The sequence below is a fragment of the Miscanthus floridulus genome, chromosome 11 (genome assembly GCF_019320115.1).
Source record: "Miscanthus floridulus cultivar M001 chromosome 11, ASM1932011v1, whole genome shotgun sequence".
Taxonomy (NCBI): domain Eukaryota; kingdom Viridiplantae; phylum Streptophyta; class Magnoliopsida; order Poales; family Poaceae; genus Miscanthus; species Miscanthus floridulus.
In genome coordinates this window covers 61355316-61372976 of record NC_089590.1, presented here as the reverse complement: position 1 = coordinate 61372976, position 17661 = coordinate 61355316, and the positions used below count along the sequence as shown (strand labels likewise).

The window sequence follows — 17661 nt, the reverse complement described above, 5'->3', positions numbered from 1 at the left end:
ATCCGCGTAAGGATCAAGTGCTCTCTACGGGTTGATTCTTTGACACTCCATCGCGGTGAATCACCCACAACCGCTCACACCTCGAGTTAGGTTATCCACAAGCTCCACCGGATGATCACCAAACTCCCAATCACCACCAAGCCGTCTAGGTGATGGCGATCACCAAGAGTAACAAATACGAACTCTCACTTGACCACGACAAGCCTAATGAGAAGGGTGGATGCACACTTTGCTACTCTTGCTTTCACTAATGAGGGCTCTCTTTGGGATTCTCAAATCTCAATCACCTCACTAGGACCTTGCTTATCTTGGCACTCTTAATGATGTTTCTCAGCTGTTGGAATAAGCAAAAGTACCCCCACACATGAATGGAGGAAGTATTTATACACCCGTGTTCAAAACAAACCGTTATGTGCCTCTACGGGGTGACCGGACACTCCGGTCATGTTGACCGAACGCTTCGGTCAGTTCTCCCCGAACTCCAGTGTTTCAACACTGACCGGACGCGTTCGGTCACGATTTTCCCTCTTTGGAACCTTATTGGAGTCGATCGGATGCTGGGACTCAGCGTCCGGTCGTACTAGACAAAATCACCTTGATCAAATGAACTGACCGGACTCTGCGCCAGTGTCCGGTCACTCCGGAACCAGCATTCGGTCAGCATTTGACCCTCCATTCACTTATAACTCTCGATCATACGTGAATGAAGTTTGCTCCAATGGATCTAAGGGCTTTTTAGGAGCTACCTAGTGCTAGATTTAGCAAGTGTGCACCACACCTAACTCACTAGACTCACCTAGGTCAAGCTACCTGTCCATACCCCCCTTAATAGTACGGCCAAAGGAAAAACAAAGTCCTAAACTACTCTAAGTGTCTCCTCAACACCAAACGACACTTAGAACCAGTTCATCCTTAACTTTGTCGTCCATCATTTGAAAACCAAAATGATTTCCATCGTAGGGGTATGACCACCATGATAGCCCAATCGATCTCCATTACCGTGACCTAACTTAATTGCCTCTACAAAACACACGTTAGTCACAGTAATCACGTATTGTCATTAATCATCGAAACCTAACTAGGGGTCTAGATGCTTTCACGGCAGTCCCACGTGCGGTCGGGTGGTACGTCTTCTGGCTCTTTAAGGACACCAGCCGGCTCTTCTCAGCCAGTGATAGGTGCTACTTCCGCAGTGCGTACACCACCACATCATAGTGCTGGGAAGGACCCTGCAACCGAGGACGACGAGGACGACGATGACGACGACGACCCCCGGGGCTTCCGCAGACAGCACCACCAGTGGGACGATTGGCCGCAGGACGAGATCGACATGTCTCAGGTAGGTGGTGCCCCGCTTGGTATCCAAGGAGCCTGACAGGTAGTAACAAAGGTAGTTTTTTTAAATACATAGGCTCTATGAACTAACGATCATAAAGATTATAAGCAATCGTGCATATCATATACTTACAGGGTACGAGCCGTACGCACCGGCAACGTGACCACACCGACGTTGGCTACACTCCTAATGTGTTGCCAACAAATCCGAAGAGACATAGACGTCTGAGAGATCCTTACACTCCTGAGTCTTAGTTTGTTAGGTCGAACGAATACTGTTGTCCGAAACTTGCAGGCTTAGTTGGTTATGTTATGTCGAACTTATGTCGAACCAATGAAAATGTTATGTGGCAGCTTGTCAACTTGCACACGGACTTCATTTATTTGCTTCATATTCGTTTCAATGCGTCGCGGCAGCACTGCCGGCGAGATTAACTAGCAACTAGTTCGGGAACCGACAGTCCCGGTGTATCTCGCCATCGGTGGCCGGCGTCTTGACCCCGATCCTCCCGAGCTTGGTCATCGCCGCCACGAAATCGCCGAAGAAGGCACCCTGGTTGGACGTGCAGTAGTCGACTGTGCTGCGTGACCTCATGTCGGACTAGCCTAGAGCACCTGCTCGGAGCCCACCGGCGAGGGGGCGAGGAAGGCGAAGGCGTTGGGGTCCGAGCTGTAGGTGCCGTTCAGCTGCGACGCGAAGCCGGGGTCCATGGTCACGTCGCTGCCAATCCTCACCGACAGCAGCCGATCTTCTGTCTGCGTCTAGGTCCTGCCGCGCCGTGGTACTTGGCACGGCAGTGCTGCGCTGTGGTCTATGGCGCGGCAGACCCTGCCACGTCACCGGTCAGCAGCTCCGGTCATCGCCACGTCAGCCTTCCGCCGTGCCACCATGCATGACGCGGCACAGGCGTTTCGCCGCGGCATGGCAATAAGCGCGGCCAAAAATGTTAGTTTTGAAGAAAAAAACAATGTTAGATTTAAAATTAGCTTACAAAAAAGTGTTAAAAATAAAAAAAATCGCCTTCAACAAGTCGTCGTAAGCTTTCAGCAAAGGATTTGGATTTTGGATGATGTACTTTACCCCAACATTTGTCAGCCTGTTCGTTTGGCTGTGGCTTTCGTAAACGATCGTAAATTTCTAGCTGGAACAGTATTTTTCTCTCACACAAATCAGCCAGCAATACTTCTTTACGAACCAGCAACAATACGAACCCGCCAACCGAACAGGACCTGTGTGATTACTACGGAGTACGGTACCGGCAGTCTAGTCTAGCACCGAGGGGTGAGAAGAAAAGACGGTGTATGCCCGTGCGAAATCGTCAAATTATGATGATCAGCGAGGCGCTAATCATCCCAGGACCGGCTAGCACTGTATCACTGTAGCAAACCAGCTTCTGGCACCTTACAAATATTCGCCCTATTCGCAGCCAAACGAACAGGCCATTGTTCGCTGATCTGTCTTTGGCATTGCTGTCCCTGCGCCGCTACGCGACAGGATCGACCTGACATCAGGACCCTGCACCTGCAGGGCTGCGCCATCCTGGAGCGAAGGCGCAGAGCCGTCAGCGCCGAGAATAGAAGCTGGATGGAATTCGACCGGTTTCCCTGCTCCTCGTGGCTGTTCTGTTCCCCCGGAGCCGGAAGGCGAACGGAATCCGTGCGACGAACCCAAGACAGCGAAGTGGCGTCCGGAGGCCAGGGGATCGCCGGATCGGTTGAGGCGTAACGTCGCCGCAGTTGGCTGGTGCTGGTGCGAGTGCGCGCATCATCCGGCTGGCAGTGGCATCGCTTCTGCAGAGACAAGTGCAGCAGCGCTCGGACGGATGAACTGAAAATTTCGTCGTCTCCTAACATGGCTCTCCTTGGTCCGTGATATATATCTGATGATGAATGAATGGAGATAAGATATGATGACATGGCGCCGTCTTCTTTGCTCTCACTGACAGTGTCCCCTAGAGCACCAACGAAAAGATTGGATGTGATAATACTATATACTTTTTCCCCAGATTTTACAGATATATTAGCATACACTTAGGACATGTTTGGTTGCCCCTCCTAAATTTTAGTCGCTGTCTCATCGAATGTTTGACACATGGAGTATTAAATATAGACTAATTACGAAACTAATTATATAGTTTGCGACTAATTTGCGAGACGAATCTTTTGAGCCTAATTAGTCCATGATTTGACAATGTTTTGCTACAGTAACATGTACTAATGACGGATTAATTAGGGTTAAAAAAAATCGTCTCGTGGAGTACTGACGGATTATGTAATTTGTTTTTTATTAGTATCTAAACACCCCATATAACATCCTCCCGACACACCTCCTAAATTTTAATAGCTGAATTCAAACATCCCCTTACATCATGTGTGACTGAAATCCTGCTGCAGCCCACACGCATCATGGGTGGTGGAAATGATTTGGAATGGATTGCGATCTTTTCCCACGCCTTGTTACCTTGCATGACAAGGGTATGGATGGATTGTTTGGATCGTATCGCATTATAACGTTGTCGCCAAGCTAAAACAGAGCCATTCCAAATCCAAAAGAGAAACTGGAAAACTTTTTTTTTGAAGCAGAGAAACTGGAAAACTTAACAATTCCTCGTGCTGCTCAGCTCAGACTGGAAAAAAAAATGAAAGAACCGTTTAAAATACGGCCAAAATTTCCACGCGCCACCAGCTTTTGGCCCAGTTTCCTTCTGCCCAGTGGGGTCCACCGTTCCGGTCTCCGGGGAGTCCAGTCCAGTTCATACGGAGGCTTGTACGCAAACGCCCCTCCAGTGCAAACGATACAAACATCAGGAGGCTAACTGCACAAAAGCCCGACCCAACCACCCTAGCCTTCTGGTGTTCGTCTCGCTGTGTGCGCTCTCTGTCACTCCCCCACCTCTCCCCCCCTCCTCCTTCCTCAGATCCGGCCACACCTCCTGCCCGCCTCGCCGCCTGTCCCGCGGCCCGGGAACCCTAGAGCTCTCCCCCCGTGGCAGGGCCGCCGGGCGCGCGGAGGGAATGGAGGCGGCGCTGGAGGCGGCGCGCGCCAAGGACACCAAGGAGCGCCTGGCCGGGGTGGAGCGGCTGCACGAGGCGCTCGACGCCGCAGCGCGCCGCGGGCTGGCGGCGGCCGAGGTCACCGCGCTGGTGGACACCTGCATGGATCTGACGCGGGACGCCAACTTCCGCATCGCCCAGGGTGGCCTCCAGGCGCTCTCCGCCGCCGCCGTCGTCGCCGGCGAGCACTTCAAGATCCACCTCAACGCCCTCGTCCCGGCCGCCGTCGAGCGCCTCGGCGACGGAAAGCAGCCCGTCCGCGACGCCGCGCGGCAGCTCCTCATCACTCTGATGGAGGTGAGTGAGCTCCCTTCGTCGTCGGCGCTCTCAGGGGCCTGCCACCTCTCCCGGAAAATGCATGTAGCTGGGAAGCTAGATTAAGTTGCGAATTCGAGCTGGAGCAGGTTGGAGATTTGGGGCTTGTTTTTTTTTTTTTTTTGGTAGGTTGGGTGGGGCACGGTAGATGTAGAAGTTGCATAGTCATGCTCAAAGTGGGAAATTTGGGATTTAGTTGTAGCAAACAAAGATAAATTTGGGATTCAAGTAAAGACTTAGCTGCTTCCCTGTATGCAATCTGATACTGGGGCTTCTTAAGATAATTCTTTTAGATTGCGTTTGGAAGTAGGTATTGAGACTCAGAATTCGGAATTGGAATTGCTAACTCCGAATGCCGCTGTTTGGATGTCATGGAATTTGGAATTGGAAATGAAACTCAATACCAACCGGTATTGGTCCCGCTCTCACCCCTTCACCCTTGATACCGAGCCGAGCCCCTCCGTATTCGCTGGAATCGTGTCGCCCCCATCCCCCCGCGTCTCTCTCACCCCCTTCGTCTTCGACACGAGAAGCTGCGCCACTGCTCCCTGCCTCCCTCACCGGCGGGCTGCGCCGCCCCTCCCTGCCTCCATCGCCGGCGGGCCGCGCCGCCCCTCCCTGCCTCCATCGCCGGCGGCGTCGCCGTCACTCCCTGCCTCCCTCGCCGGCGGGCCACGCCGCCCCTCCCTGCCTCCATCGCCGGCGGCGTCGCCGGCGCTCCTTGCCTCCCTCGCCGGCGGGCCGCCCCTCCCTGCCTCCATCGCCAGCGGGCCTTGCCGCCGCTCCCTGCCTTCCTCCGCTGGCGGGCTGCGCTCCACGGGCGGCAGAGGGGATGAGATGTTGTCTGTCAGTTCCAATTTGATGATATGGATATCCAAACATGAATTGGTATTTGCCACTCAGTTGAATTCTATCTACCAATTTCATCAGCATCCAAACAATACCTTTGGTATTGTATCCATTTCCAAAACTAGTCTGATCTGGTATTCAACCCAATTCAATTCCAAGCCCTCCAATATCTACATCCAAACGAAGCCTTATTGTTTTTTACCTTTTACCATTAGAACTAGGATGTCTTTTGGAGCTGTGTTTTTTCATAAATGACTCAGCGAAATCTTTAGCTGTTTGTAATGAAAACGACTTCTAAATTCTGATGCTTTTTTTTTACTAGTTAGTGCTTTATGCAGTATTGGACATGTTTTTTTTTTTTTGAGAATTACACAGTACAACGTAGACGCTCACTATAAGCTGCTTATGGCCAAAATAAGCTGAAATCAACAGCCAAACGCCACGCTTTTCAGTAGCTTATTCTAGCCACGCTTATTCCTACCGCTCCCATTTGTACTAAAAAGCAAAAGCTGGATCAGACCAGCTTATTTTGACCGCCACTTTTACACTATTTGTGCAGCTTATCTGGGAAGCGCTTCCCATATAAGCTGTACCAAACAGGGCCATTAAGACATTAGTGTTAAACCATGTTACAGATGTACTTCCATCCTTCCACTATCAAAGCATTCAAGCCAATCATGTTTGGCGTGTTCTAAATTTTAGGACTGTTATCATGCAATATTTTGATTTTGTTCAACTCTCAGGTTTCTTCACCAACAATCATAGTTGAAAGAGCTGGTAGTTATGCATGGACTCATAAGAGTTGGAGGGTGCGGGAAGAGTTTGTACGTACAGTGGCAACTGCAGTTGGGCTATTTGCTTCTACAGAGATTTCCTTGCAACGAGTTTTGCTTTCACCTGTAAGCCAACACTTTCAGATGGTTGCTGTTTATTCTTTTTATTCATATCCAAATTTATATCCTTCTGTATGTTACACACTTACGCTATATCCAGAAGCCCTAAGATTTTCGGTCTGGTGCAGGTCCTGCAATTGATGAATGATTCGAACCAAAGTGTTCGAGATGCTGCTATCTCTTGTATTGAGGTTAGTTGATTACATATTCCATACTGTATAGTGTATAGACCTGCTTCATCTGACACTTTTTTTCCCACCACCCATGATTTTATGCTCTGTTTTTGACTGTATGCTCTCCATTTCTACTGATCTTGTTTAATTTCCCAATAGTTCCATCCCACATTTGTAAGCTGGAGAGACTGAATCATCTTTTATAGCAACATTCAATGTATCTCCAAGCTCTTTTGCTTCTAGTTGAATTGCTTTAGTCCCTTGTACTCAGATTCATCTATTTGTATTTCATCAAAACTGTTCACACTGATTAGCTGGGACACACACCTGATATCTCGGCAGCATAAAGTGTTTCTAGTAAGCCTTCATTTTTTTTTCACTACAGGAGATGTACAAGCACATGGGGTCACAATTTCATGAAGAGTTGCAGCGCCATAATCTGCCTTCTTACATGGTACTTTTATTGCTAAAACTTCCTTTTAATAGTTGGGCTAGCAATTTCATGCTTTACATGATATTATGTTCTCTTGTTTTCAATGTCTGCAAATCAACAAAGCGAGATTACCCTAATCTGTATTGTTTGGTGCCTGCAGCTAAAAGAAATAAATTCAAGGTTGGATAAAATAGAACCAAAGGTTCGATCATCTGATACAGCAATGCAGTATAAGGCTGTAGAATCTAGATCTGTTAGTGCTAATCCGAAAAGAGGCAGCCCAAGGACAAAAAGCATACCAAGGGAAAGTACACTATTTGGAGGTAATGTCTACATTTCATGAAATTTTGTATTTCGACATGAGGATATGAACTAGGATTATGCCCGTGCGTTTTATGAACCGATCAAACTAGCGACTACTCCATCAGTCCAGTATAGGCACGAATCGCCAAAAGCCCCAGCTCACCGACGTATCACCTAGGAGCACATCCGAACTAAAAAGATACCATTCCTTTTCGGCACGAGCACGCCAGCTTTTCAGCCTTTTTGAACACATCGGAACTAAAAGGCCAAGGATTCTGGTGATAATGAAAAATTCTAAGCACCGCACCACCTATACGCCCTGGGCTCACAGCCACTTTGTTCACTGTTGTGATAATTTTTCCAATATGTATTCCAGAACAAATCATATTCTCTTAATTTGTAACATAGCATAGGCGTGACTCCTTTAGTTGGGCTGTTTTTCATGAATTTTATGGGGGCATGCATCCTATCACAAGATCTTTGATATTTTCTGTGAAATTAGTTTTCCTATTGACACTAGACATGTTGCCATCTGCATCTCAAGTTATGCTTGTTCAGTTTGTGTGTTCTGATAGTTAACCCCCTGCCACATATACAAGTATACAACATTTCTGATGTGCAATTTATTGTGTCATTTGCAGGTGACACTGATGTTACAGAAAAACCTGTGGAACCAGTAAAAGTTCATTCTGAGAAAGAATTACTTCGGGAGTTTGAGAAGATTGCGGCTACCCTTGTTCCAGAAAAGGATTGGTCTTTACGTATTGCTGCCATGCAAAGGATTGAAGCCCTGGTTTATGGAGGTTGATTTTCTGCATCCATATCATTATTCCTAATAATGCTTTATGCAATATTACTAGGCCATGAGTATGGCTACAGAGAATATACTGTGATATGTCTTGGCTGCAAAGTTTAGAAAGCATTTATATGGCCAGAAAAGTAAGCCTTATTGCTGGGCAGGCTAGAACAGAAAAAAATTCAGAGTCGTTTTCCTTATTTCTTTCCAACTGCACATATTTCCTGATTTATTTAAGCTTTTGGAATGACCACCAAAGGATAGACAAATAGGAATTCCATATCCTATACTCTTATAAAGCAAAACCCCACTAGCAATTTTTCTTGACATGCAAGGTGTCCACCTCAGCAGTCCACTATCACTTGCATGCAAGGTGTCCACCTCGGCAGTCCACTATCACTTGCAATTAAAGTTCACTAGCACAAGCAATTATGATGATATCCACGTCAGCGAGACACATCATCCACTAACATACATTTAGTTGTCCACATCAGCGTGCCACACTATCCACTAATATTAGTTTATAACAGTTAATCTCTTCCTAAGAATTGTATGAATAGTTAAATTTCATTCCAAATCAGTAGTTCCCGCAGCAACGCGCAGGTGTTCTTCTAGTTTAGAATGATGGGGTAGCCTTAATGCACTAAACATCCATATTTTGTAGTAAATATTGGTGAATACAAGATCCGTTCCTACTTAATAGTGGAACTTGCAGTTTTGAGGATTTAACCTTCACTGTAAAGGGGATGTAATCAGAGTTGAATCTTAATATTCTGTTTGATTCAAGATCGGGGAAAAAGTATCGTCATCCAATTACGAAACATGAATTTGTCACTGAATCTTTATCATTGGGAGCTCTATCAATTGTCATTGCTAGTATGATATTGCATGCCTCAAAAAAAATTTAAGTTTTACTCTGTTGTGACATTTGACAGGTGCGATCTATTATCCATCATTCCTTATGCTCTTGAAACAACTGGTTCCTCCATTGTCTACTCAGCTGTCTGATCGACGTTCTAGTATTGTCAAACAGGTATTATCAGTTACCACTTATCCATCTTTCTTTTTGTAAAGATTATTTTTCTTTAAAATCTGTTACTTTGCCTTTTCTATTCCCCAAGGTGAATTGCATACCTGGCATGTTGGATTTTTTTTTCAAGTTGAAAGATTTCTCACTCATGTTTTTATACCCAGGCATGCCACCTACTTAATATACTATCCAAAGAACTCCTCGGTGATTTTGAGCCATGTGCTGAACAATTCATCCTGGTAATTTCATGAGCAATTTTCTATCCTCCCATACACATTTTGAAACAAACCTAACATGTGTATGGATTTTTCAGATGCTTTTTAAGCTTGTTGTCATAACAGTGCTTGTAATCGCTGAATCTGCGGATACATGTATAAAAACTGTAAGTCATTTATATGTTTGTTCTCAATGGATGCCATTTATTTCACCTCTTTGCTAACATGGATTATTTTGCAGATCCTGCGGAATTGCAAGGTTGCTAGGATTCTTCTTCGCATAGTTGACACAGCAAAGAATGACCGAAGTGCAATCCTCCGTGCAAGGTAAACCCATGTTTGGCTGTTTTCACATTGTCCATTGGCTAGTTTCTTGCCAGTTTTTCAAGTTTACTTCCCACTATCCCAGGTGCTGTGAGTATGCACTGCTGGTCCTGGAGTATTGGGCTGATGCCCCAGAAATACAACGTTCAGCTGATTTATATGAGGATATGATAAAATGCTGTGTAGCAGATGCGATGAGCGAGGTAGGATCAATTTTCTGTCCTGTGTTGCATATCATGGCACGTTCGTTTTTGCACTGAAATGAAGCCATTTGTCCAAAATTGAATTATTATTCTTTATTCTTTACTCCGCACCCTTGACTCTTCTCTTTCTATTGTGTCGTGATTTGCACCCTGCCTGCAGACGTGCTGACAAATTCCATGAAAAAAAATAATTTAAATTTCTTGGCACATAGAAGGACAGGCCTGGCGCAGTGGTGAGAAGCCTTCCCACTGAGCCAAAGGTCCTGGGTTTGACGCAGCCTCTGTGCAAAATGCAGGGGTAACGCTTGCCTCGGTTATTCCTTCCCCAGACCCCACTCATGTGGGAGCCACCAGCACTGGGTCTGTCCTTTTTTTTTAATTTGCTTAGCACAGCAACAAACAATAATGTGAAATAAACAAACACAGTGATCAGATACTCAGAACTTGGCTGAAAATTAATATTTCTGCTCATGCACACCCACAAACATGTATGCGTTATTCCTTCTGTCCTGTTTGACCAGACAGACCTTGTTGGTCTTGCATGCGACAAGAAAGGAAAATAAGGGTTGTAGCCTTCTGGGGAGAATAATGTAGCACAAGGCAGTTCCCAAGTCAATGTTCGATCTGTTCATATGGTTAATAAATGTGGTTCTACTCTCTCTTTGATTAATGAAGGATGTAATTTGCTCAACAAAGAAAATTATGCTGTCCTCTTTTCTACTAGTTTTGTGAGGAACTGCACATTTCTTGGGATCATTGATTTAGTTCATACATTTTTAGATTATTTTGTGTTTAATTGTATTTTCTCAACTCTAGGTTCGTGCAACTGCAAGAACTTGCTATAGAATGTTTGCAAAGACATGGCCTGAGCGCTCACGCCGTCTTTTTATGTCATTTGATCCTGCGATACAGAGGGTATGCCATTCTGTGCTCTTCCCCCTCTTAAGTTCCTATTTCCAGATAGACAAATACCTGCATTGCATTCTTTAATTGGAGAAAAAAATGCAGGTAATAAATGATGAAGATGGTGGTGTGCACAAAAGGTATGCTTCTCCCTCATTGCGTGATAGGGTCGTGCAGCCTTCACGTGCTTCCTCTCATTCAAGTGGTACACATGTACCTGGATATGGCACTTCGGCTATTGTTGCAATGGACAAGAGTGCAGCTATTTCTTCAGATTCATCTTTTCCATCAAACAATCTTCGGTTATCACAGTCAAAGACGATTGGCAGAAGTTCTGAGAGAAGCCTGGAGAGTGTGCTTAGCTCCAGCAAAGAAAAAGTTTCTGCCATTGAAAGTTTGCTGAAAGGTGTCAGCATGTCAGGGCAAAATTTCTCTGCAGCGCGCTCAACAAGCTTGGATCTTGGTATTCTTTAAACTGCTTAGTTGTCATTTTTATTAAGAAATTCAATTACTCTTTTCATGCTATACTCCCTCCTGTATTTTCAGTTTGTACATGGGTTATCTAAATGGTTCTATGGAACCGAGACAGTGAAGAGATAAAATGATTACGCTACTCTATTTTAATGTTGTAGAATTAGTAAAAGTTGATTAATGAGAACATTATTACTTGTAAATATGTAGGGAGAAGATGTGATAAATAAGGGCAAATAAGAAAAAAGATAAATAAATTTGCTTTGACACTTTATATTATATGCAACAAAATGAGCATTACATGCCTTTTCAAAAATGAAGAAAAAAACGGCAGCATTTTTTATGCATCGGAGAACAATTTTACCGATTCTGTTTTTTCCGTTGATACTATAAAAGTTTTAATTTCTTATTTACTTTTTTAATCCTAGTGCAGGAATTGATCCTCCGTCATCTCGTGATCCTCCTGTGCTGCTTGCAGCACCAGCATCAAATGTTCTGTCATTGCAGAACTCAGTACTGTTGGACTCATCCCTTCCTACCATCCCACCTAGTTCACGAAATGGTGGTTCCCGCTTATTGGATACGATGACAACACACTTGCCCACCAAAGAACGGTCAAGGTCACCATATTTGAGTAATATGTCATCTGAGTCCATGTCTGGCTTATCATTGCCTTACTCAAGAAGATCTTCGGAGAGGCTTCAAGAAGGAGGCCGCATGGATGAGAGCTATGATATCCGTTCAACTAGGCGAATCCCTCAAATGCATTTGGAGAGAAACTATGTTGATATGTCTTATAGGGATTCCAGCCACAGAGATTCACATAACAACGATGTCCCAAATTTCCAGAGACCTCTTCTAAGGAAGCAAGTAATGTCAAGGGCTTCTGCAAGTGGCAGACACAGCTTTGATGATAGCCATGTACCATCAGGTGATGTGTCTGGCTATACAGATTCTCTGACTTCTCTAAATGATGCACTTTCTGAGGGTCTCAGCCCTAGTTCTGACTGGGTAGCAAGAGTTTCAGCTTTTGGGTTTATTCGGAATTTATTGAAACAAGGCCAGAAAGGCATTCAAGAAATTACTCAAAATTTTGAGAAGGTTATGAAGCTGTTTTTCCGTCATTTGGATGATCCTCACCATAAGGTTGCACAGGCAGCCTTCTCTGCACTTGCAGAGATTATCCCAGCCTGCAAGAAGCCATTTGAAAGTTATGTCGAGCGAATTCTACCATATGTATTTTCACGGCTTATTGATCCAAAAGAGTTGGTGAAAAAACCATGCTCCGTAACATTGGAGATTGTTGGTCGAACATATGCTATTGATATGTTGCTACCTGCGCTAGTACGATCATTAGATGAACAGAGGTCCCCAAAGGCAAAATTGGCTGTTCTTGAGTTTGCAAATAAATCATTCAGCAAGTACAATGTTGACTCTGATGGTTACAGTAACAGTGGCTTCCTTAAACTATGGCTTTCAAAATTGGCACCTTTGGTAAATGAAAAGAATGCAAAATTGAAGGAGGCATCTATTTCTGGTATCATATCTGTTTATTCTCACTTTGATTCAACAGCAGTGCTAAATTTTATTCTCAGTTTGTCAGTTGAAGATCAAAACCTCTTGAGGAGAGCCCTGAAGATCAAAACCCCTCGTATTGAGGTTGATCTGGTGAACTACTTGCAGAGCAAGAAAGAACGTCCACGCCCCAAATCTTATGACCAGGCGGATTTTGGAACTTCTTCGGAGGATGGCTATGCACTGACATCCAAGAACAGCTATCCATTTGGGCGGTTTTCTTCTAGTTCCCTTGATGCTGATGGGGGAAAAAAGATCAATTCAATGCAAGAACCAGTGCTGCATAATGTCTCTATAGGTCGAACAGCTTCTGATATGAGCATGGATCATGCTATTCAAAGTTTGGAGTCATCTACAGGAGCTGAAGTTCATTTAACTAGGAGTAGAGAACCAAAGACTAACAGTAACTCAGTCGTGGAAGCTGCTCGCTCTTGGACAAACTACCCTGAAAAAACTGATGCCTCCTTAGATGGTGAAACTGCTACCGGTACTCCTCGGTTAGATTTCAGCCGGTTTCTTACTTCTGATGGGCATAATACTGTTGGTTCAACCACCGAAGAAAGTGTTCAAGAGGGTGATATGATTGTGAGTCTTAGTTCTATAAAGACCAGCCTTCAAACAGACAACGGTCTGAGCATACCACAACTTCTCCATCAGGTATTAATGGAAATCTTTCACTGACAGTCCACCCTGACCCATGACTGTGTCTCTCTTCTTACCTAGAATTTGTGTTTATTATTTTAACTTATGAGTCTCAAAACTTTATAGATAAGCAATGACACTGAAGTTTCAAGCTCGGAAAAGCGGGAAGCATTGCAACGGTTGGTTGATGCTTCCCTTGATAACAACAGCTCCATCTGGGCAAAGGTTTGCCACCTGATGATTATCTTACTAAATGTTCCTTACGATAACCACACTTATTTTCCTTCTTGGTTTCTGAGTTTGTTTTTCTACTGGACCACCATCTTCTGTTTTAATTCCATGATGAAACATTTTAATCTTCTTTATGAGAATTGAGAACACTAGGGGAGTTAGTTTTTCTTTTGGGGAATTACATTCATACTAACCTTTGATCTATTTTCATATACACACACACAACTTATTAATAGTTTAGTACTCCACTTGCTTGTTTGTTACTCCATCCATTCTAGATTATAAGACGTTTTGGCTTTTCTAGATACATAGCTTTTTGCTATGCACTTAGATATACACTATGTCTAGATACATAGTTAAAGCATTGTATGTAGAAAAGTTAAAAAGTCTTATAATTTGGAACGGAGGGAGTAATAGAGTTTGGTCTGTTGTCGGAAGCCCAATTCTCTTTTCTTCAAACAGAAACAAAGAAACCTTCATGTAGCTTGAGGCATGACCTGCTTCCTTCTTTGTATCTAGCAACAAATAGTTCAGCACTGCCTGAGACATGGCGTGCAGTTTCATTGGTTTGCCATTGCTGAATGTTGGAATGCCTTATTTAGGGAGGTTGGTAGAAAAAGAAGGAAAAAAAGTCATATGGATACGAAGGAACTGTTTTGTTGCCCATCTGGAAAGTCATCCCTACTTGAATTGGTGTGGGATGGGGCTCCTGGTTCATTGGACATTACTTGTGTTAAACATGAAAAGGGATTTATGTGACTTCACTTCCATGCTATTCCAGAAGACCCCATTATTTGCACTCCTATCATACTGTTATAGCACCTGATGGTGGAAAGTTGAAACTCCACTCACTGGTTCATGAGGTTACTGTTGCTGCAATCTCCATCTCAGCACTTGTCCCATTGCTGTAGAACTAGAACTTCACTGAACCTTGCTCACTTTTGGACCTCGTAGGAGGTTTGCAGTCCCCTGCCAGTTCCCATTGGACCTTACCATACGCCGCATGACCTAGGCCGATGACTACTGATAGTTTGGACCTATAGAAACTAAAGTGCCTCGTCTTGAAAGAATTTTGCTCCCTCCCTCTCTCATATTATGTTGTTTTTTTCCTTTTTCTCTTTGTCTAGTAAGCTTTCTGTTTTATGGCTACTGGAGGTGTAAATCACGGAGATTAAGTACAAAGTAATCTAGATGTGGATTTCAATCATTATTTGCTTTCTGATGCTGGCCTTTCAATCTTGCAACAGTACTTCAATCAAATCTTAACGGCTGTGCTTGAGGTATTAGATGACTCTGATTCATCCACGAGGGAGCTTGCTTTATCTTTGATTGCTGAGATGCTCAACAACCAGGTCTGAGTTTTCTCCTTTTTTGAGCATAACAATATTAGGTAGTTGATCGACTCTCCCTTTTTACATTACAAATATATTTCTCCCAGAAAGATTCAATTGAAGACTCTATGGAGATTGTTCTTGAAAAACTCCTGCATGTGACCAAAGATGCGGTGGCCAAGGTATTACCTTTCTTCATTTTACTCATTGTAATTTGCAGACTTGATTGTGTTAAAATTTCTTTGTTGCTATGCAGATTTCAAATGAGGCAAACCAATGCTTAAATGTTCTATTGGCAAAATATGATCCTTTCAGATGTCTTGCTGTATGTACAAAGTTTTGCTCTTATGTACTATTGTTGCTTCCCTTTCTACTCAGTCCAGTTTATTATACTTCGATGTTAAAGGCCTTTGGTTCTTATGCAGATTATTGTACCTTTATTGGTCAGTGATGATGAGAAGATACTTGTCGTGTGTATCAACTGTTTGACAAAGGTATCCCATATTTGCAGTTGGTATTGCTGTCTGATCATTTCCCACTAATTTGAATGGCATAGCATAGACTGTATAGTGATTTAACAAACGAAGTGCCTATGTCTGTTACAGCTATGATTTAGTGCAGAGAGCATCATGTTGTAATGTATCAATCTCAATTCTAAATTTGAGGTGATAATGGTGCTTTTTTTTAAAAATGGACTTGACACTGTAGTACTAGTTATTGTTGCTTCGCCAAAAACCATCATTGCACTTATTTCATTTTAGATACCCTAGTTGCTTGTGCACAACCCTATTGTGTTCTTTCTTCGAAGCTTTAGCCACAATCGATGCTAATCAATCTGAACTTTTGCAATATATATATATATATATATATAACTTCTGAATGTGACTTTCAAGAGTGTCATAATAGTATGAGAAAATCATGTTAGTTTAAATGAATTTTGTCCTTATCTCTGGCACATCTGTAGTCCTAGTTATTGTTGCTTCACCAAAACCATCATTGCACTTATTTCATTTTAGATACCCTAGTTGCTTGTGCACAACCCTATTGTGTTCTTTCTTCGAAGCTTTAGCCACAATCGATGCTAATCAATCTGAACTTTTGCAATATATATATATATATATATATATTTGTAACTTCTGAATGTGACTTTCAAGAGTGTCATAATAGTATGAGAAAATCATGTTAGTTTAAATGAATTTTGTCCTTATCTCTGGCACATCTGTAGTCAAGGGTGTTTGGTAGTAAGGCCAGTTGCCCTCTCTGTGCTTTCTCTCTCTCTTAATGAAATGAAACGCGAGCTCTTCTGCACTGTTTGAGAGGAAAAAGGAAATAACTAGTAATATGAAAAAAAAATATTTGTTTCAAAATTTGCTTAAAATTTCGTTTGTTAGTGTTAAGGATTGCTTTGGCTTGTACAAACATTGTTGATAGTTGTTTTTCTTGTGACAATTGTGCAGCTTGTTGGGCGCCTTTCCCAAGAGGAATTGATTGATCAGTTGCCTACATTTCTGCCAGCATTATTTGATGCTTTTAACAACCAAAGTCCAGATGTCCGAAAGGTCAGTACCATCATATTTCCCTTGCTTAGGGGGTGCTTGGATCTTTAGGCACTCCTAAAATTTATGTCACATCGAATGTTTAAATACTAATAAAGCGCATTAAATATAGATTAATTACAAAACCAATTACATAGATGGAGGCTAATTTGCGAGACGAATTTTTTAAGCCTAATTAATCCGGCATTAGCACGTGTTTACTGTAGCACCACGTTGTCAAATCATGGACTAATTAGGCTTAAAAGATTCGTCTCGCAAATTAGTCGCAAGTTGTGCAATTAGTTTCATAATTAGTCTATATTTAATACTCCATACACGTGTCCAAACATTCGATGTGATAGGAATTTTAGGAGCTCCTGTAGAAACCAAACAGGCCCTTAATCTGTACACGACCTTTCAATTGTGTACTGACCTTTTTTTGTATCTTGAAATTTCGTAATGCATTCCTCTAGTAACTAATCGTTGGTCATTCTTGTTACTCTAGACTGTCGTGTTCTGCCTGGTGGATATCTACATCATGCTTGGGAAAGCATTCGCTCCATACTTGGAAGGGCTTAGCAGCACGCAGCTCCGCCTAGTAACCATCTACGCTAACCGGATTTCACAGGCGAGGTCTGGCAAGCCAATCGATTCTAACCAATGAGATTGTAACATTGTTATTATTTGTGGTCTATATGAGCATTTCTTCGGTAGGGTGTTTTTCTTGTCATTTGTTTGTGTATGTGTATTAGTATAAACAAGCGTCCCCCATCTGTCAAGAGCTCCTGGTGTTTGCCCTGTGTGATTATGTATTCCCTCTTTACCCTTTTTTTTCCTTTTTTTTTCTTTGGTAGCTTGTGGAGAGTGTTAATGAGTGTGGCTTCATTTGTACTACTTGGTACATACGCTGTACAAAGAAAGGAAAGTGTAGTTTCGTGGAGAACAGTTATGCAAGTGATTTTTTGGGCCCATTTTCCTTGGCTGGATGACAGTTTGCCGGCCTGTTGTGAAATATGGCAAAACTTCTGTGGATTCTTTTCTTCAGGTCGA

The 17661-nt window shown here is 43.3% G+C and overlaps 1 protein-coding gene across 1 annotated transcript; it reads left to right on the top strand.

Annotated features, from left to right (window-relative positions):
* The first annotated feature begins 4169 nt into the window (after positions 1-4169).
* Positions 4170-17606, top strand: LOC136490921 (CLIP-associated protein-like). The gene is made up of 21 exons (XM_066487122.1): positions 4170-4686; positions 6297-6452; positions 6575-6637; positions 7005-7073; positions 7213-7375; positions 7997-8158; positions 9087-9184; positions 9346-9420; positions 9495-9563; positions 9638-9723; positions 9806-9923; positions 10740-10838; positions 10932-11289; positions 11731-13529; positions 13641-13739; positions 14993-15097; positions 15184-15258; positions 15333-15401; positions 15502-15570; positions 16534-16635; positions 17117-17606. Exons 1-21 carry the CDS (start codon positions 4351-4353, stop codon positions 17273-17275), a joined length of 4329 nt encoding a protein of 1442 aa, XP_066343219.1. The 5' UTR covers positions 4170-4350; the 3' UTR covers positions 17276-17606.
* The last annotated feature ends 55 nt before the right edge of the window (positions 17607-17661 follow it).